The sequence below is a fragment of the Pterocles gutturalis genome, unplaced genomic scaffold, assembly GCF_000699245.1.
Source record: "Pterocles gutturalis isolate BGI_N339 unplaced genomic scaffold, ASM69924v1 scaffold21229, whole genome shotgun sequence".
Classification (NCBI taxonomy): Eukaryota; Metazoa; Chordata; class Aves; order Pterocliformes; family Pteroclidae; genus Pterocles; species Pterocles gutturalis.
The window spans coordinates 469-23,174 of NW_010133755.1; the positions used below are offsets into that span (position 1 = coordinate 469).

Genomic DNA, 22,706 nt, shown 5'->3' on the forward strand with positions numbered 1-22,706 from the left:
AAAGAGATGAGAAACTTCTGTGATATAAGAAGCGAGTTTCCAGGAGAGTAATGGGAAAGGAAATAAATAGGCTGGGCCAGTGGAGCAAGATCACAGAATATTTCATCAGTTTTCCTTAAAAACCTGAGTACAAAGCCAAAACCACATTTTCTCTGCCTTTTTTTTTTTTTTTTTTTTTTTTGGCAAATGGTAGTTCATTTATACACTTACATGAAGATTCTTCAAGTTCTTGAAATCTCCTTCTTTAATTTCAGTGATTTTGTTGTTCTGTAAGTCCAGCAGAGTTGTGTCAGGAGGAAGGTCTTTTGGCACCCTTTCCAGACCTAGGGACAGTGAAAGGAATAAACAACTGACTTTGAAAGAAACTTTAAAGAGGAGTTAGTACTTTTCTTAGCAGCATTTACCTTTCAGTAAATACCATTTCTAGAACTCATTTCCTGAAGAAACTTATGAAGACTTATCTGAGAATTTCTGTCTCCAGTCACTCAAAGGTAGTTTTATTTTGCTATGTCAAATCAAACTTCATTTATTCACATTTTCATTATGCCCTTTTCTGAGAATATATCTGAGTTATAGCTTGAAGCAAAGGATTGAGTTTGGGAAAATTATTTCTAATGAGTTTAATTCCACTGAACTGTGTGAATAAAAATTGCTTTCAGAAAGAGGTATGGTATTTATTAATTTCACTTTGTGTTAGCTTTTGCGGACAGAGAACATTTCCTGCTGTATAAAAGGTAGTACACTTTTTTGAAAGAAGTATGATAGTTAATTATAATAGTTTCCAGAAAAAATAGTGTTTGTTTGACAGTAACTGACTAACTTGCAGTAAAGTCTACCTTAAAAAAAAAACCCCAATCCACCTCCCCCCTTTTAATTCATCTGAAACTATGTCCAAGTTTTCTGGAGAACAAATCTCTTGGTTTCTCTACAGCTGCCAAAAGAACATCAGACAGTTTAAATTAAAGACTCTCTTTGGGACTATTTTCTGAATAGCTGATATGTAAGTCTGATGAAATCATGGAAATGAAGTTATTTAGTGTTAAATAACACTTGCTTTACCCAGCTTTCCTTTCATACTGTGACTTGGAATAGAGCAAATCTTTTATAGTCATTCTGATTTACCACAAAATTAAACCGTTCTTTCCTAACTAGTGTTTCTTTCTTTTTTTTTTTTTTTTTTTAAACAGAATGTTAAATGTTAAATGAATGGTTTGTAGGAAAAATTTAAAGCTTTTAACAAATATTTCTGAAGTTGTATTTGAACTCTCCTGGGAAAGAACTATCTGCCAGTGTCCTGCCAGTATGACTGCATGATATTGTCCTCAGATTAAAGATATATATATAGATCATCTTTTTAAACCCATAAACCCATTGCAAACACAGTGAGATATGCTTACACAGAGATAAGATATGATTTGCCCACAAATGTTGTGGATTCTCCATTCTTGGAGATATTCAAAAGTTGACTGGACATGGCCCTAAGCAACCTGATCTAGCTGACCTTGCTTTAGCGAGGAAGTGGACTAGACAAGACGTGACCTCCAAATTCAACAATTTTGTGATTCTGTGATGTTTAACATTCATCACAAATACATTTTCACACCTGGAATGTATGTTTCTCTTTCAAAATCTGATGTTAAGCAAAACCCCTTCTCTACCAATCCTTTTTAGACTAGATATATATCTCATAGAATCATTGAATGGTCTGAGTTGGAAGGGACCCCACAGATCATCTAGTCCCAACTCCCCTGCCATGGGCAGGGACACCTTCCACTAGATCAGGTTGCTCAAAGCCTCATCCAGCCTGGCCTTGAACACCTCCAGGGATGGGGCATCCATAGAGTCTCTGGGCATCCTGTTCCAGTGCCTCACTACCCTAACACTAAAAGATTTCTTCCTAATACCTAATCTAAATCTACCCTCTTTTAGCTTAAAACCATTACCCCTCGTCCTATCACTACACTCCCTCCTAAAGAGTGCCTCCCCATCTCTCCTGTAGGCCCCCTTTAAGTACTGGAAGGCTGGTGTAAGGTCTCCCCAGAGCCTTCTGTTCTCCAGGCTGAACAACCCCAACTCTCTCAGCTTGTCCTCCTATGGGAGTTGTTCCAGACCTCTAATCATTTTTGTGGCTCTACTCTGGACCAGGCTGAGTCTCACGAGTGCAGAGTAGAGGGGGAGAATCCCCTCCCTCGACCTGCTGGCCACATGTATTTTGATGCAGCCCAGGATACCGTTGGCTTTCTGGGGTGCAAGTGCACATTGCCAGGTCATGTCGAGCTTCTCATCAACCAACACTCTCTCACATATATGTAGAGTAAAAAAATGGTTGGCTCTTATTTGAAAGGATTATGGCAAGCCATGAGAAGAAGTATATGGTATTATATTTAATCCTTGTAATCTACATGAAGAGCACTATTCTATAGCTACTACTATAAAATTTTAACAGAAACTCTAGAGAGGCCACAGTGATGTGTACTGGAGCTTTTTGCTACAATTAGTGATGTGCTAAAGATTTCATTATAGATTTGGCTATATTCTTAAAAATATTTGCATGCAGATGAGGTCTCCAATTCATCTTCAGGTGCCTCATCTGAATCTTTCGAAGTGTTGAGCATCTCAGAGGTCCCACTGTTGTCTGTTACTGCTCTTCAGTGCCTAGCAAACTCTGGAAAAAAGATTGCTTTTCCAGTTATGTATATATGGGTGCAGGAGACCTAAACTTTTGAAAAGTGTTTGCTTCATTTAATTTTACTTTTGAATCAATAATATTAGTCTGTATAGATCATATTCTGTTGTTATACCATTGCAAAAGTTTGGTTTCTGAACTAAAAAACATCCTGGCTACTTTTTTGTATTTATTTTCCCACCCATAAGTTCTCTAACATTCACTTAAAAATTATTAAAATATTTGGATTTGATATTTATGAACACAGAGTACAACACAGATTAACCTGGCTGAGTTTTAATCACACCAGCAACGAAAAGTTTTAAAAAGCACAATCATCCAGACTGGAATGAATCAGTAAAAGCTTCTACCATACATAAAATGACAAGAGCCAAAACTCACATCTCATCCTGTTCACCTTACTGACATTCAGTGCATAAACATACGATACAGATCAAGATTCTTCATATTACTAAAATAACTTTCCCTCATTCAGGTGTGGACTTAATTTTTACTGAAGGCAACTGCAAAACCCTCATTACCTTAAAAAGTGTAGGACTAGAGTTCCAAATATATAAAAATGTGATACCATATAATTTGTATGTTGGTTGTCTTTGGACAGTTTCTGTCCTCAGTGGACAGCAATGATGTCAGCAACTAAAAATTCTTTCCCAGAAAGCAGTACTTTTTTAAGATCATAATCTTGTTATAAGAAGTTATTTTAGTCTAGCAACTTTTATAGCATTTTTCACATGTAAATACAAAAAAAAAGGTATACTTATTTGTATTCAAATTAATATTACTATGTTCTGATAGTCAGTACATTTATATTAGTAGACTGGTAACTGTAAATAAGTGCTTATGGCAGAAACTAGGGCACATGAGAGTATACAGTTGTCCTTTATGCGATGCCCTTGAAAAATACTTTGTAAGAACACTTGGATTGCCACTGAAGGGCTAATTTGCCAGACACTAAACTTTAAACTAAATTTCCAGGTGTACATTTACAGCTTCACATGTCAGCTTCTGAAAGCTCTTGTGCTATCCCTGAATAAGGTAGAATTCATAAGTTCTCAGAGCAATGAACTTAAACTTTAAATGTTTCATATTACAATGATAAGACAAATTTAATAATCATATATCTGTTTGTGAAAAGCGATTTATAAAATCTTCCTGTCTTGTACTAGAAACTAGAAGTATGTACAATACAACAAGTTTTGCATGCAAATAACCTAATTGCCATTCCTTAAAGTGTTAAATTTTTAAACTTGTTTTATTACCTATCTCATGTATATTCTATTACACATTTCCTGAAGCAGTTTTTAAAAATATTTCAAAAAACAGATGAGAATTTTTTTTCTTTGAATTGTCTGGGTTTTGAAGACCAAAGCATAGAGTTGCACAGGATGCACGTCAGGTGCTGGAGAGACATTGGATTATCATTAAACAGTTTAGTACCTCCTCCAGCTGAAACCTACATCAACTGGAGCTCTCCAGTGGAGGAAGAGTTTATAAATGGGTGGATCTGGACACTGCTTTGTAAACTCAGCAGCTAAATAACTCAGGACTAAACTGTGTTTGAGGTGTGGACTGGATCCAAGTGTCTCACCACTTGTCACATTACATTGTTTTCAAGAACTGTGCTTCAGCTTGCAGGTCCAGGTGTCTGTATAGGTAGGTGTATCTCCAGATAGATATGTGCAAGAGGAGCATTGGTGTAGTGCAAACTAGCCCCTGTACTGGATATTCCCTGCCTGGAGAGCAAATCTTCAAACCTTTCTGGTCAGGACAGGTCAATAGACAGCCAGTTCAGATGGACAGGGGAGCCTGAACTAACATGACAGCATGACAGGATTTGAACCGAATGGAGCAAATTGTAATCCCACAAGAAGCTGAAATGCCTCTTGGCTCCTGGGATAGAATTAGTATTTCCCAGGAGGATTTTTTGATTCCTTTGTCTGGGAGACCAAGGAGTTCAGAGGAAAACTGTGGGCTGTCCTTTACTACTCATTTCTGAGAAACTGAAGTGATGTACTTATGCTTCTGAAGCCATGTTGTGCAGCATGTCCACCTGCAAATGCCTTCCAGTGAAATCTATGTAATACCAACTGAAAGGTGAACTGCTGTTGGAAAATGTCAATTGAGTCACCTCTCAACCATTTTTAAGAATAGTTTACACAAGTATTCCAGCTCTTGGCTATGATTTTTTATATATTAAAGCTTGCTTCTTAAAAAGCCATATGAAAATCTCTCATAGCAGTCTGACTTTTTATATGAATAATCAGTATTACAGTTTGGTATTCAGTTCCCTGGAAATATTTCAGGCCTCTAGTCCCTAAGATTAGCTTATAACTGATTAAAGATTTAGATTATTCTGCCTTTCCTACTGCATGTTAAATTGAAAATGCATATGACTTCATTTATTTTGCTTGAATAAAACTAAGTCAGTTAATAATTAAGCTGGTAAATAAATTTTTAAAAATTCAGTTTATTCACAAATAATAATGGTATAGTTCCACTCTTCCAAGATCACTGTTTACACTGAAATTAAGAGCCTAAAGATTCCAGAAATATAAGGGATTCAACAAACCAGTTTGTGTATCCTTAGTCAGAAAGACCATTTTGATTTGCAGTAAAATGTTTCTGTGGAAGAAATCATTACTTCCTCATAGAAGCTGAACAGCTATCTGTTCCTGCAGCACAGGTCAGATCTGTATTATTCTCTGCAGATTTCTGTAAGTAGAAATTTTCTTCTGTTCTATATTATCAACATGTAGCACTCAACTATTCCCATCAGTCTACACTTACGGGTGTAAAAATGCATGCATATGATAACCATATAAAGAACAGAATGTTCCCTAGACCTACAAATGGAAAAATAAAGTGTGTAAGTAAACTTGAAATTGCCTTTTGTTAGTCAAGATCAGCTGAACTTTTATTATCTCTGGAAGAAATTTTCCTGACTTTTTTCTTACACTAGTCACTACATCACAGATTTTTGGAATAACAAACACAATCAAAATGTATTCATCAAAATCCAGCAGAGCTGGATCATCAACAGAAGCACTGAAAGGCTCATCTACAGTCACCTAAAAGATGTCTGGTAGGGAGAGGTTAACAGGACCAGGAATTCCTCCTTAGCGGGAGGATGGAGAGGAAGGCAACTGCAGAAATCAGGCTTGTCTCTGAGGGATCCTGTCTATGTGGAGTCTAGTTTTTTTCTCATGATTTCTTAAGCTAATTACAGTGTCTGGCTGTTTAGCTGTGATTTTCTCACCTCCTGGAGAAGACAGAAGGCTGATGGGTCTGGAGATTTTATGAGACCAGAATTTAGGCAGAGAAGACTCAAAGCTGGTATAATTCAGCCCTTATTCGGTCCCTGAGAGAGCAACAATTAGTGGCTAGCCATCTCCCGTGTAGCACTGCACCAGCCCAACTAGCATATGATGCTGTTTAGCCAGCCAAACAGGTGTAGGAGATGTAGCAAGGATTTCAGAATAGTGTGAGGGCTAAGGGAGGTGAGGGGTTTTGGTATTCAAGACAGGCTTTATTACTTTTGCAGCTGAGGGAATAACCTGCTCAGCTACAGGAGCTGTGATCAAGTGGCTGTGGAATTGTTTAACACACAAAAGGGAAAGGGTGGCTTGTGAACACTCCTCACTATGAAGGAGTTTCAGTCCACTGCTCTAGTTTCTCAGAAGTGAGAGCCACAAGTTAGTCTGCAACTTGGCAGGGAGCCACGTTTCTGCTGCAGCCATACAACTACGCAGAAAAGGAATGCAAGATTTATGGGGCCAGTGAGGGAAACCAAGCAAATGGGAGTCTGAGTCTGTACCCCAGAGATGAGGACACTTCCTTGAGAACTGCATCCTTGCAACACTGAGACCACATAGTCAAAATAACAAATATGTGAACAGTGCCAATTATAAACAACTTTAACAACGCAACAGAACTTGTGGTTTGATTTTTTGTTTGTTTGTTTGGGGTATTTTGGGTATTTTTTTAATTCCTCCCCCTATCCATTTTACAATAAGCAGGGATGAGGCTTATTCCTCTGAATAAACCTTCCCATTCCCAGCTGCAAAGAAGGGGCCAAAAGGCAGAGACACATCTGAATGCTGTAGCTCAGATACATGTGTTACGACTATTATCACAGGGGCCATAAAATGGGGCTCTTTTCAAGACTCCTTCAGTTTGCACAAACAGCTGCTGCCAGCTGAGGAATTTGGGCTGAGCTACACGTAATTCCCAACCATGATGATCAGCGGCTGGCCTCCCGGCGGAGGCCGCCTCTCCAACAGCTGCCTGTGCTCACTGCTGTGTGCTCTTCCCTGCTCCAAGCCCAGCAGTTCTGCCGCATCCCACTGACGGGCAGCAACCCTCCCTGGGGTGAATGCTCTTAGTAATGCCCTAAGTGGACTCTGGGGCGAATGAGGGGAATGGCAAGCTTATGGGGTCAGGATCTGTAGTAATGGAAAATAACAGTACTCAAGCACTGCTTTCTGGAAGGATGGCAAGGAGCTTAACACAGCTTTGAATGCTTTGACCAGAAAAGTTCACTGATGCTTTCCCAGGCTACATACTTCAGTATTTACTGGAAATTTGGTCTCTGTTGTGTGGGATTTGTAAATAGGAGTAATTTCATTATTTACATCTGACCATCCATAAAATAAAACAGAATTTTCTCCCACTTTCTAAGTAAAAGTTTGTTCTCCACCTTCCTCTCACTTGCTATGAAGTCAGCAGTAATATTTTTTTTTTTCTCAGAGATGCAGAAAAGCAGTGTCCATTGGAATGTATAAGCCTCTCAAAATACACCTTCTTAAAGGTGATTCGCAACCATTTTTCAGACCTTTTTTCTACTCTTCACTCTATAAGACTCATCTTCCATTAACATCATTTTTGGACTTATTTTTATCGCAGATTATTATTTTTGTAAACCTCTGACCCTTCCCATACGAAAGAACAAGAAAATGAACATCTTGCCCTGCTGAGGGGGCCTCTCACAGTGGTAGACCTACTGATATGTTCATTACTACACTGGGGTTATTTTTCAAACATTTACAAAATTGCTTCCCAGAACAGAGTGAGGAACATGGAAAAATAGAAACAAATTCACATATTATGATCAAATGCATAGTTCTCCAGTATGATAGCACTAATAAAGGCACTAGCAAAAGTTTAAAAATTAATCCATTGCTTTAACTGCTCTTTTCCATTTCCACCCACTGTGTAGTGAATGCATATTTCAAAGTATAACGGATATTGCAAGCTACAGATGTTATGAATTATTTTTCAGTGCTAGTCACATTTTTGGTAGAGACAGATTCAGCCTCCTGGCTCCAAAAGCTAATACCTAAGAGTAATGATATATTCTTGAAACTAAAAATCAAGCAACTTTTATTACTGTGTTCTTTCTAACTGACTTTTAATTTCAAAGGTCTGGAAGGTTTATGCCTTCTCAAGAAGCACTAAAATATTTTAGAAAGGCAGAAAAATATTCTGAAATAATAATGAGATTTCAGGGATTAAGACATTAAGTTAAAAAAAGAAAAATATGAGTTTCCTGAACTCCTAGAATTGCCAGCTTTACATTTCCCACTGTCATGGTTACAGACATGAAACATCTCATCAGAGAACAGCAACTGTCCTGTTTGATTCATGCAATCTGCCACCACCATGTGCATAATGGCTTTAGTCAAAGTGGATGCAATGCAGATGTACTATCTATGTGTACTCATGCAGTAAGGTGAAATATTTATTTCTCATGACTGTTTTGTTGTAGTCAGAAGAGAGCATTTCAGTGACTCAGAAAAGTGAACATTATCTAACAAATTAGACTTTGAACAATCCTTTGGAGTAATACAGTTTGATGTTTGCCTGGTTTGCAGTTTAAGCAATGGGCAACAGATGACAATTTCAGGATAGCTTCCTCAATCTTTACTTTGGGATTTACCAGAATTAGCACTAGCATAATTTAGTAGCCATAAAGAGTCATTTGGGGTGGATCTTCTCTGGTTTCAAGTAAACTTACCCCTTCCTGTTCTGACCACATGGTCATTGCACAGCCCTCATTTCATTATGACCTGAGGGCAGAGATATGTTCCTGGTTATTTTGGGCACTTCTAAGCATAACATGGCAATTTTTCATAAAAGTTGCAGGATTGTTTTCAACCTACTTTCAGCAAGCAAACAATGGAAGGAGCTGCTGTGACTGTGTCTGGACATAGTGAAAAACACTTAAATACATGTTGGGAGAGAATTTCCTGACTGAACTGGGGAGCCTGCAGACCTGCTAGTTCCCTCTTTCTACTAGAAGATGTTGTATATAACCCTGTAACTCTCAGATATTTTTGCTTTGCTACTTATTTATTTTGTTAGTCATTTAGTGACAGACCTTCCCCAGGTCAGTTATCACTGTAATAGTAATCTCCAGCCCAGAGGATGTAAACTCTCTGCCACAGAGTGAAAGGATAAAAAAGAGAAAATAAATTTTCCCCCCTAACGGTGAAAACAGTAAGATTTTAATTCAATTCGCAAGTTCCCTTCTTCCTTTTTTCCTTTCCTGTATCCGAAAGTTTCTACATATCTCCTTTCTTTAATAATTTCTGTTATAGCTTCCTTGAAAAAGCAGGATTTTCTCTTTCATCTTCATACTATCCCTTCTTTTCTTTTTATTTTCTGGGCTGCTGCTACTATACAAACTTGATTAGCACTGTTCACCTTTCCCATTCTGACCTCCTAGTGGTAGAGTATCAGTACAGTCTCCACAATTTGAAGGTGTGGAAACGAAAGTTGAAGACCTAATTGAACTTACAGAAAGAAATGGCATCAGAGCTAATGATAACATAGCTTTAAAGTCCTGTTTGGCTAACTCACTTATGCCTTTGGTTCTTGCACCACTACAAACACTCTTCTTCCATGACACCCTAAAATACAAATTCATTGAGAGCCTGTTTAGTTTATGAAGCACACACTGGAGCAGTAGAAGGGAAAACATGCACTCCAGCATAGAAAATTATGTCATCCTAGGCTGTCACATTTTACGTGGTGTAGGAGGTGCAGAAACTGATTCTGGGATGACCTACTGCACATTTCTATTATGCTGATGATGTATTCAAACACTAGACTGCAGCCTCATTTACACTTGCACATGCTTTAAATGCTTAGCATTTCTATAAATAATCTGTACATTTGTTGCTTTGCCATTAAATCTCTAAAGTTGCCATGAAATTTGGTGGACAGAAAAGGTGTCTTATTTTCACTGCTTTTTAAAATATGAGTATTTATTGTATTCCTTTTCTTACTGAAATTAAAACTGCAAGTATCCTCTCCTTAAAAGATTTTTGTAGCAACTCAAAGCACACCAAACAGTTCCCAGGAAACAAACACAAAGCTGGTGTGGGATGCTCTCCTGAGTGCCCTCTCCCTTAAGAGCATTCATGCAGAGAGCACACAAATTCTTTACATACTGCTTTTCACCTTTTCATTCCCTATTGACTGTCTGAGAAGTCTGCAGTAGAGTTGCCTATATAACAGATGTAACCTTGCTAACAACAGGGTCATTTGTACAGAGCTGTTTGAGTCCCATAATTGGTCCCATAAGTTGAAAACTGCGACTCAACACCCTGCCTCTCCAAAAAAAAACCCATACAGGCATGGCCCTTGCTCTTAAGGTCCCTTTGTGTCTTTGTGTCATTGTTTCCATCTCTTTCCTTGCAGAGAAGTCAATGAGCAAGTTCTACTCTGTCTGTCTAATTTACTTTCATAGTGTAATAGACAATAATGCTCTGTGTGAATGAGTCCTTAAATATAACACACTGAAGAGACCTAGAATTTCAGGGTTTGTCAATATTGTTTACCAGGGCAGGCACATAAAGCAGGAGAAATAAGTTTAAAAAAAAGATAAAAATCCAAAGTATTTTGAAGAATATATTCTCAGATTTGAACTTAAGGAAAATATAACAGTATATTCAGAAAAATACACTTTTTTTTCCCCCTGTAACTTGATTATCTTCTTTTGGCTTATTTCCTTTTAATCACATAATAGATCCAGGATATGGGTAAAGCAAAATACAGACCAGTGAGTCCAAAGTTGACGAGGGGACACTCTCAAATCTGTTAGAGAGAGGTATTTTGAAAATCTGCTTAAAACTATAATCTTTTCTAAATTCCATGGTAACTGGACCCTGTGAGCAGAGTTTTCCTGAGTAGCTGGAGGCTAGTATTGGCAGTTCCTTGCTGTTGTCATTGGTGGCTTCACATAGGACCCAAATTCCTAGGTCTCCTCCCTGTTGGCAGTGGCTTCTTAGTGAACATAAGCAAGGAGCATTTGGACTCTTTAGCTCTTCCTAAGACTTGGCTGGGAACCTTTCACAGTTGAATAGCACAGGCTTTATGTCACAAAAACACAGGTAGCTTTTAAATAGCTATATATCTTAACAAGTAATACACACTATAAAGGTGTTAAGAACATAATACACATACGATAGATGTCCATAACACTAGTAGGGGTCAGCAGTGATTATTTAGTATGTTTTAGGCACTGTAATCACCTGCTATGACTTATAATAATTGACTCACATTTTACTTGCTATCTATTACCTATTTATTTGTGCATTCGGAAATTCTAGAAATGAACCCTTGTCATAATGCAAACCAGAAAACAGTCATTTCTTGTATCACTTGGACTTGGCAGTCAGGATTTCCATTCCTGCCACTAGGCTTTCTTAAATGACATTTCCAAGCCTGAAGCAAGCAGGTAATAAAGAAGGGAGTGGATTTAGAGTGGATTAATTTTCACCTAGGATTATGTTAATGAACTGCAACTGGAACATCAGCAATTCAGGCTGCAATGTAACAAGACCTGTTTTTTTACTGTTACACTGTCAAAAGCTAATGACTTTTTGTTAATATAAAGCAGTCTACATCCAGGCCTTTTTTTTTTTTTTTTTTTTCTTGAGAACTCTTCAAGAGTGTTTTCTAATTATCGGCTTCTTGAATTAATAAGGATGTGCTTAAGGATGTACTTTTTCAGGATATACTCAGTACAGGGCTTTAATTCATGCTTTCTTTAACTTTGAAGGCATCCCGAAAAATTGCATCTAAGCAGAATATATAAAAAAAATGAATAATCCATGGCAAATTTATTACAAAATATAACCCAAGTTATTTTTTCCATGCTTTCATTTTATTGCACAAAACTTCATTAATCTGAATGTAAGTTGTATAGCCTCAAGTGATCATTGAGGCCCTGTGTTAGCCTCAATGTGTTAGCAATTTAATTCTTCAAGAGAGATGTATCTTTTCTGTCACTGACATCCACCTTAGATAGGACAAACTGCCCCATGGCATGGCTCCCTAACTCTCCCTGTGGCTCTGAAAGGAGCCCAGATGACTCTTAGATAGCTAACGTCACCTGAGATCACTCCTATATCACAGAAAATGCCTGTAATACTTCATATAGATCCTCCAGTCTGATCTCCACCATGTTAGAGTATTACAATTCAGCCAGTTCACATGTGGAAAGCCCAATGACTTGTGTCTAATGACAGCACAAGTTATGTTTTGCTAAAGAATGTTGTCCAAAAAGGCATTTAGTCTTCAGTTTCAAGGCCACGGCATTGTGATGCAGAGGCTACTCTAAGTTTAAGTGACAATACACTATCACGGATTTCATGGTTCCATTTTTTATTGATAAGTTTTGTTCAATGATCCATACTATGGAGTCAGGGAATTTCATGAGAGTATAAGCCTTTACTGAACATAAAAGGAATAGCTCTCTAGTCATTATTAGAAGGAAAAAGTACATAAAGCATGGAATAACTGACCCTAAAAGCTCAGCAATTACAGTGTAAATTGACAAAAACTTTTTTATTTAAAAATTATGTTTGTCAATGTCTGGCCATTTAAGGATCTATGCTTTCTCTTATTACAACTCTAGAAATCTGTAAGATTTTGAGCTAAACATTTAACTTTTACAATTATGTTTTTGAAAGGCTGGCAAACATTCAAAAAATGGCAGGGATTCTAAAGCTAAATACACAATAGCAAGTAATCCTCTCTGTTTTCTTGAACTCATAAAATGACTGAGACTGATCACCAATGAGGTATGTATTATTTTTCTTTTAAAAGACTTTATGTTGACAACAGAAATTCAAATCAAGGTACATCCCAAAGGAGATAATTGCCTTTATAATGAAGGATGAGGTTCCCAAATGGAGTCATGATCAGAAAATGGGTATTCAGATATTTCTAGAAGATTTCATGCAATGAGATAAATCATCTTTTGTCAACAAATAAATTAGCTGTTGTTGTGTTACCATGGTTCAGGTGTTGAAGGGTCATGAGTTAATATCGTTCAGACACTGTATTTGTTCAGATAAACTGCCTCATATTACCTGATCCCTGGAATAATGTTTTACTATTATTTATTTATTTATTATTATTATCTGTGAGCTTTTTACCCACTGATCCCAAAGTGCTTTTCAAACACACACTCCAACACCCGTTCTGAGCTTTAGTAGCCTTCTTTACAGATGAAGAATTCCTGCATTTCTGAGCTGTGAGTAAAATTCCAATTCAAGCTGTAATACTGCTTGAACTTTGATTACTGACATGCATTTCTCTCACACCTTTTGGAGACCACAAAATCTCTACAGATGTTCATGGCAAGAGGAGCAGAGGGACCCCCCCTATGTCCTGTGAACTCTCCAAGGAAGGTGAGCTCATTGCATCCTGCAGAACACTGACACTGCTCACTTTGTAAGGGGCTGACAGACTTATCTGAAGGTGAAGTAGGGCTCTGACCACCACCTCCAAATGCACTTATAGAGCATTCTGCGTCCACTGCAGGGCTGAGTAATCACACGTGTTCTCCTGTTTACCAGGGCACTCTGGGAGGAACCTTTTCTTGAGACTCCCTTTGGGAGGATGAGACCTTAAATGGAACGCTTAATCCTTGCTAGGGCTTTTACAAGGCATGTTTGCCTGGACGTCTGACTGCACATCTTCTTTGTGTTTATTGTTGTAAGTCATGAAGAGCTGCCTATGTCCACCTATATCAGCTACACCTCACCTATAGGGTGTGTTAATAAGGATGATGTTTGTGATTTCTATGGAAAGCCTGGCTATAGCATAGTAATGCCTTATGCTGAAGCACGATTAAAAAGTGAACCTGTGGCTTCCTTTTAGCAACAGGAGGCAGATTCAGAAAAGGTGCTTTTATAAAGGTAGCGCGGTAGCCTCCCTTGATGAGATCCTTAAGCCTGTTGCACAAAGGTAATACATCTCATATAAGGTAGGCACATAGGGCTCTGCTCTCAATCTGTCAGTAACCACAGCTTGGAGAGAATTCTTCTTCAGGGTGTGAGAAGACGGCATTCTCCTTCCTGCTAACTCAGCCCTTGGCTTGGAGGCAAAATAAATTAATTCAGAGGTATGTGCTTAGGAAGATGTGACTGAAGCTTAAAAGTACAGGAATGCAGAAATTCAGCTGACAAGAGTGTAATTGGACCACAGGACTTTTTTTTCCAGTGTTTTTATTGAATTTGGATTTTTTTTTTATATATATTATTCCCATCCAATGCTCATAAGACAAGGGGCAAACCTGATCTCTGGACCCTGGATGTGATAGTTATGTGGTTTATTCACATAACTCTGTGTCAGATAGTTGGCTTTTTCCTTATGAAGCAAGAGTTTACAAATAGCATAGGCACAAAAAGAAGCATGCTGAGGAAGAGGAGACCTCTCCATAAGTAGCCCACATTAGGGTGCCTTAGCTGCCTTGCTCTGACATGCCTTCTGCACCCAGGGGCTCATGGCTGCAAAAAGCCCTCCTTCAATGCCAGGCAGTGAGTGGAAAAAAGGATCCTGATCCACAATTCAACCTCCTTTTGTGGGACTAATTTAGTGACCTCTTAATATATCCTTGGGAGGAGTCTTGTTATTGCCTGCAGTTTTTCTTCAATTGGTGCCCATGGGACTAGATGACTAAATTCGATAATTTTCGGGGAGGGAGGTAGATAATTTTGTTGGGTCGGAAATACCCGGAGCTGAAAGCAAAGGTGGGCCAGAAGAGGTGGTTAGCAGGGAGGTGAAACTGTCATTGCTGGTTTCTTGGCTCTCTTGTGCACATTATCTTCCTGATCACTGTGCCCCAAGCACCCTTCATCCCACAGCCCAGGAGCATGCTAGGTCATCCTGGTAGGACCTTCACAGTTTGCAACAAAATTTTGAGCTCTTGGGGCTGGCTCCTGGCTTTCCTGAAGCCAGTAGGTAAACCTGACCTTGTCTGAGCCTGAGTCACACAGAAATAGATTCAAGGCCAGAGGAGATGAGAGGAGAGGGCAGATTTGCCTGTGAGCAGGGAGCACACCCAGCTGTCCTGTCCCTGTTCCCAGGGGTGGCCATTGGACCTGCGCCCTGCTGAGCCTCCCACCTGGGTGACGACCCATCCAAGGGCTGTCATAGCCACATGTGACAAGGACAGATCAAACTTTATGCCAAAACTGGGGAACTCTGAATGGTTATTACTTCCTTGAGCTCTGCCAGGGAAATATTATGTATTTTTCAGGACTGCATATCTTAAACGCAGGGAGATCTCTCTTCCTTTGTGCCCAGAAGCTGGATGTTATCAGCCCAGCCACTTCAAAATCGCAATCTTTGTGTTGCATTATCTGCAGCATGTGAGTTTAAACCAAGCTCAAGATATTTCTCTTTCTTATCACCTGTCTCAAAATTATCTGGGAAACAGAGACCCAAGGCCTTAATTGCTGTATTTCTGAGTCTCCTTGTCAGTATGGGACTCTATTAACCCAGAAGCAACTGTAGGCAGTGCACTGTAGTGCAACCCTTTGGAAGCCATGTGTGTGTGAAGGAGAACTGAACGAACATGGGAGCAAGTATAGCAACAAAGGGTCCCTGCATGAATATCTCTACTTTTTTACCAAGAGAAAGCTCCTTACATTCTGCAGAATTGAAGCAGACCGGTGTGGTGGGTTAACCTTGGCTGGATGCCAGGTGCCCACCAGGCCCCTCTATCACTCCCCCTTCAGCAAAAATAAAGGGGGAGAATAAGATTAAAAACTCGTGGGTCAAGATAAAAGCAGTTAAATTAAAGCAAAGGCTAAGGCCATGCACAGCAACAAAAGGTAAGCAAAGATGTTGTTCTCTGCTTCCCCTCAGTAAGTGATGTCTGGCCACTTCCCAGGAAAGCAGAGCTTCAGTGTGTGCAGCAGCTGCTCCTGGAGACAAACCCAGGAACAAATGCCCCCCTCCTCCTCCCTGCCCTGGGCTTTTATGGCTGAGCTGGTGTCACATGGTCTGGAACAGCCAATCCGGGTCAGCTGTCCTGGCTCTGCCCCCTCCCAAGCTGTGTTACAAACACCCTGCTGGCTGCCAGGGTGACATCCAGCTCTGTGAGGGCTGTTGTGGGGATACCAGCTCTATCTCAGCCAGACCCAATACAACCGGGGACAAGTTCCCAAAATAATTTAAATTTCATCAGCATTAACCAGTGTAACACCAATAAAACCTAAGACCTTCATGGCATGTGGGGCAACCTGCTCCCTACCCCATGTTTGCTACTATCTGGCACCTAAATGGTAAAAAAAGAAAATATCTTTCAACAGGAACAGTAATGTGAAAGCTTCATGAATGCATGGCAAGGTTAGTCTGTACTCATTTGTGCAACCTGGCTTGCATTGTTCACTGGGTCTTCGCCAAACATATCTGTTGCATAATTCTGTGGCTTGCTTTAATAAATTCACAGAAGTTTCTAGGGATGTAACTAATGCTTCCCCCTCCTTTCTGTAATTATACAACATCCACTGCAATGAGACCCAGGTCCTAAGTGGTAAATTTTTGCCATGATTTAGAGTAATTATCAAAGCCAATGCTATAACATAGGAAAATAAAGACACCTAGCTATACATTTAAACAGCTGAGAGGAGGCTTTAAAAAAAAGAACAAACCAAAACTCTATGAAATTATAAGAGAAGTTATTTTTCTGTTCACTAAACAAATTGCCTAATTTCGTAGTGAGCAAAACCAACTTTAATTGATTTTCTGGACTGTACACTGACTTAGACTGAATAATACTGGCTTAAAACAAGTGTAGTCTGACTCAAGTCAACTTCATTAGTTGAGATTTCTGCATGGGAAAGTCAAATACAGTGATGGCAGTCATGGCTTCACATCCTGCTGGTCTGACTGTGCAGACAAACCCTTGTACATGAGGGAGTAAGGAGAGTTTGTGAGAAAGGTTCTCATGGTTTCAGCTTGAACAGTGTCTAAGAAAGATATTTAATAAGGAGCTCTAAAATGTTCATTGTTTTGGAGTGTTTCCAAGCTCTTTCCTCTAAAGAGCTGGTTCCAGCATATATGACTCAGAGCTGGTTATTCCATGCTCATATATTCCTATGGAAATGGGATGATTTCTATGTTGAGGTACCAGACAGTACGACTGAGGGTGTTGGACCTTGGACCTTGCAGTTTAGAACGTTTTAAAATGTTTCCATCCCCACATCTGACCTCACCGAATTTATTTAACATGCATTTGAAGGAATAGCCTTGAAAAGTTATTTTCTCTGCAACAGAAATCTGTGATCTTTCAAAGAACAAATGAAATGTACACACACAAAATATACATCAAAAAAATCAAACACTCTTCATGGTCACAACAAATGTCCGTTTTGTCAGGGCTTTACGGCCTGTTTCATACAGTACATTCTAGTTAAAAATAATTGTAGCATATTTCTTTGACAAAAACCCTACGAAGTGGCAGAGCATAACAGCCTCACTGTCTCAGCTACAAACCCATGGCTAGAACATAAGAATATACCCTATGAAGGTACTCCTGAGCTTACCTAGGTCAGAGCACTGCACCACACGAAGATGGCACTGACAGCGGAAGGGGCACACTGGTCCAAATCCAGATATGACGGGATCGTCCGTTGGAGGCATATCAGCTGACCCTTCATCCTCCAGCATAAAGTCAAAGAGGCCCTGCTGGTGGAATGGCTTGGCCAAGCATGCTGGCAGCAGTAGGACGAAGAGAAGAGCTAGCTTCATGGCTTAGTTCATCGACTCTGGGCAGAACCTAAGGATCAAAGCAGGAGATTTAGAACAGAAGTAGCAGTTTCCCATAGCTGCACCACAGTTCCTGCTGGAGGAGGTCCAGTATATCCACCAATTGCATAACTGTTCCTTTCAAAAAATGAAAACTGAATTGTGAAAATAGGACAGTTATGTGATAGGAGTCTGGTAACTGCTTGTCAATAGGCTTTTTTTTTTTTTTTTACAGAGCAGTTTAAAGGCAACCCTAAACACATCTGTTTGCATATTTAGAGTAATATTTATTAGGAACAGGCAGGGCTGCCAATTTTGTTATGCAAAACAGTCAACACAATAAGCCACATTTTCCATGTGTCTGTTTTCTGCCAACGTAACAGTCTATTTGATTTAATTAGCATTTGTTTCATGGCAATGAGTTTGTCCCCTGGGGATGAACCTGAAGTTCCCAAACTCACTGTAATGCAGTATTTCATGTCTTGAGAAATATTTTTTCAAAGTGTCAGCTTGCTGTGTGTTTTAAATTATAACCTAGTAAAACTGACTGAGAAAGAGTAGGATCTAGTGATGGGGTGGAGAAAGAGAGGAAAATCTTTAGTTGTTTAAACAAGCTATGCTTCTTTCCCACTTTAAACAGCACAATAAAATGGAATACAATGTTATGTTGTATCGGATATTGTTGGCGTTCTTTACAGATTTTTTGGCTAGGGGATTTTATGATATAAACAATGCACCCTGAAAATCCTCTGCTTTGCCCTGCATAAGCATTTGAATTGATGCTTGCAGTATTGTCAGTACACTTTACAATGGGACTTCAGGACCTCATTCTGCAGACTTTCATGCTCAGGAGCAACTTTACATAAGTATATATTGCCATAGATATTAACAAGTAAAACTGTTTAAATAGGTGTCCTCAGGACCTAGGCCTAAATGTATTTCAATACACTGTACATTGTGCTACCTGTGCTGCTGTGCGCTAAGGAGAAACCACAAAGCAGCTTTTTTCGGGTCTTGTATCAACGCTGTATAGATCAGCTAATTTTCTGAAAATTATTTTCTTTTACTATTTATTATATATAAGGAAGCTTATCTTTCACAAACCTTCATGGGTTTAAAAACAACCCACAAAAATATATGAAGAAACCTGCCTTCAAGTTGCGAAGTGACAGAAAAGCAAACTTGTCATTTATTTAGGATCCTTGTCTTAAAATGGGTGGCATAGTCCTGAATACAGTTCTTGCTCTTTGTAATGAAAGCAAAAATGTCCTCTTGCTTCTTCAGGTCAATAACTTCCAAAATGCCTTGTCTGGGCACTAGCTGGGACTAGTTTTTTCCTAGCAGAAGTTGTCTAACAGTTAGAATTTCTCAGCTCCACATTGACTAACAAAGAGATAAAAAAACTGGGAGAGAGGCAGAGGAGGAGGACTCCGTCCCTCTCTACATTGACATACGGAACCTACAAAGCAGATGAATAACATGGGCAAGTGTGGGCAAAGGTGAGAGTGGTATACTGAGGCCTCTCTTTCTAGAATACCACATCTAGGTACTCTAACAGGAGTGGCTAGTGAAAAAAACAAACAAACAAACAAAAAAAAACCCAACAAAACAAAACGCTAAATAAATAAAAAACACAGGCCTGGAATTAGATACAATCTATATTGTGCCTGGGCTCAATTTCCTGTATGAATTTTTACCTACAGATGCAAATAATGCAATCCTGCAGAAACCTTTAGGGCTCAGTCTTGAGAGGACAATAAAGTTGCCTTATAAAATATGCTAGTGTTTTAAAACTATAGCTTACATTTCTGTCATCTACTTAACAGGAAGACAGGTATCTAGTATCTTCAGATATCTCAAAGACTTCAAAGTGACTTCACATGGAGTAAAACACCATTTCTGTTGCCTCTTTAAAAAGACACAGTTGGTTTCTTAGTTGGACCTGAAAAAATTTTCTGTTCCTGGAGTTGACACATTACCTACTGCATACACTGGGGGGTTTCGCAGACCCCAAGGTCAACTAGAGGGTCAGAGCATTTTAGCATGTCCTGTTAGCCCAACTCAGTGCTGTGCAAACTCGTGTCATGTAGCAGGGGCAGGCTGTGTCCCCATGTGGGCCGTCCTCCTGCACTCCCTCCTGCCTCTCCACAGCCCCCACTGACACTGGGGCTGTGTTCCTTCCTCAGCAACACCCCCATGATGCAGGCAAAGTACATATGGACAGGTAAGGATGTCACAGCAAATTGGTGTTAATACACAATGCTGAGTTCTTACCACAGCTTTTGATTTTTGAAGTAATCGTTATTATGCACGAATTGTTCTAAAATAACAATGCAATTTATTAATAGCCTAAAATGGGAAGACAAATTTCCTAAAACATCACCATTCATTGTAATAAGCTGCTTTGTGAAAAAGATCAATAAAACATTACCCCAGTACAAATTATTTTTCAGAATGTACATTAACATGAATAAACATTGACAATGCTTCACACCAACCCTGGCATGGCACTGGCAGTTACGACTTTCTAAAGAGCTCCCCCAGCTCTTTTTTGCATATTTATATATTTTTAAAATATTTTTCAATATTTAAAACTGCTGGTATTCCCCTCCAGGGTCACTGCTGAAACACCGTCCATTCCAAGAATGCACGATCAGGATCTTATCCTGGAGTTAAATTAGTACCTCTCAAAAAACCCCAAAACAATGCAAAGGCACTTTGGAAGTGTCTTCACACTTTACTTCTTGTTCACATTAAAGCCAATTACTTCACTTATCTCATTTAAACCCTGTAGTAGGCCTTTTCCTTTGGTCCTTGTTTTGTCAAAACTATAATAAAATCAGTAAGAGCTGTGTATAAAGGAAAACTGTAGGACAACAAAGGATATAAAGGATCTAATCTGAGGACACAGCAGAGAAAATAGCAGACACAAGCTACATATTAATCAGGAAATAGGAACAGATAAGTGTCTGCATATCTTTATTCATATACATATTCGTACTGCAGGCACACATGTCTGTTCCTACTGTTTGCATGTGTAAATGAACATAAACAGAGAAAAAAATATATACAAAACTGTACTAGTAAGAAGTGTTTACATTTCACTTACAAAAAAAATAGGGGAAAAAATCTGAATTCTTAAAGGTCTGTGATACAGTATTTATGTCTGCAGGACATAACTGTTTAAATTTACTTTAATTATGTGTTTACAATGAGGAAGACTTTTCCACAAACAGAGGAAACTATACCATAGACTTGGCCACATTTCAACTTAAAATACCACTGGAAATATGCTTCATCAGTTCACGTCACCACTGTATTGGTGGTCTTCTTGTCAGTTTACCTTAATATTAAGTTTTAAATATTAGTTCACCTACTGTCAGAAATCTCTCAAAATGTCACAAAAGACAAGTTAAACAATATGTGCCGTTTCAAAAAAAATCCCCTATATTATGCATTTTATCCATTTTGTGCAAACATGGGCATTGGAAGTTTTAAAGAGTTTAAAACTCCATTAACAGGAGTTTCAACTACAGGAATTTTCTTTTCTACTACTTCATTTATAGGAACATTCTTTAAATGTGAGTCCCTTGTTTGTACACTGTAACAAAGCAGTTTCTAACTTCACAAAGGCATACAGTGAGCTCCTTTAACTACTACTTTTTTTTTCCTTTGAAATTGAAATTATATTCATTTATGTTTGGAACATATATGAAGAAATCTGAACAAAAAAGAAATCACAGAGTGCAGTTTAAAACAGAAATGTAAGAACTCATGCATTTTTTACACTCACTACATCACCGATTCTAAACACTGGATTGCAAACAGAGAATATACTGCTGCAAAGGTTTACAGTAAGGAAAAAGAAAGGACTATAACAGTGCTTATACAAATCAAAACAAGAGACAGAACAGTCAAATAAACAGTAGGAAATCTGCACAGCCCCTGAGAAAGCATTCTCATGTTCCCAAGAAACAAAAGTGCTGGATACAAAACTTAACATTGTTAAACATTTAGTAGGATTTTTTCCTTGCTTCTCTTAAAATTCAACTAGTTCTTGCCGTAGACTTGCCTGAAGTTTTATTAGTACAGCATAGTTCAGGAGAAGTACTGAAAACCGTACCTTTTAATCCAGGGATTTGCAACAGGAGCTCTCAAAGCTGAGATGTAATTAAACTAAATATTCAACCCAGGCAAAAGGCTTTGCAGGTGTGGAAAGGAGGAGGGGGTAAGTTCAGCTCAGTGACTGTCACTTGGTGGAAAACCCTCCTGCTTCTATTCCATAGCACAGTTAAAAAATAAGGTTTCTCTCAATGAACACAATCCAGGCTGACACCCACATTAGATCATATGGTAATGATATGTCTCCTGTATTGTAGCCAGAAACTTTATCAGCTCTTTTGCTTTCTTTTCCTCCTTTTTCTTTTTCATTTGCTTTATTTCTTTTTTGTCTGTTTAGAATCCCAAACTACATGCACACTATAAGACAGATGTTTAGCTGTAATTCATCTTATTTTATTTATATCCTTAAAACATATATTTAGGAAAGTTTTCTTGGTTTTAACTATGTTGGTTTTTTTTCTGACTCATTACTGAGAAAAATGTTTTGCTGTTCCTCTTGTTTATAGTATTTGCAATTCAAGGAAATTATATAAAATTAATCTTGGAGTTAGTCAAAGTGGAGATTAATATCAGAAAAAAAAAGGGTAGCTTTAGGTGAAGCTGTTTAAACAGATATCAACCTGCCTTTGCCTATGCAACAATCATTGTCAAAACAAGCAGTATATAGTGTAATATACTATTATACTGTCTAATAATAGAGTTTTTATGTATTTCTTCAATCTAGTGCATGTTTTTTTATATATATGAAAATCGTGTTTTCATTAGTAGAACGTTTCTAACATTTGTGGTTAGAACTGCTTCATATAAACTTTGCTTTTTTTACTGCTTTCTCACCAGGACAGCAAAGTAG

The 22,706-nt window shown here is 38.6% G+C and overlaps 1 protein-coding gene across 1 annotated transcript; it reads right to left on the minus strand.

The window, feature by feature from the left end:
• Positions 1-210: 210 nt before the first annotated feature.
• On the minus strand, positions 211-22,023 carry LOC104467548 (decorin-like; the record flags this gene model as incomplete). Its single annotated transcript, XM_010081362.1, has 3 exons — positions 21,858-22,023; positions 17,533-17,765; positions 211-323 (listed from the first exon to the last, which is right to left on the minus strand). Coding segments are annotated over exons 2-3 (318 nt in total), but the record flags the coding sequence as incomplete, so codon positions are not given.
• Positions 22,024-22,706: the final 683 nt, after the last annotated feature.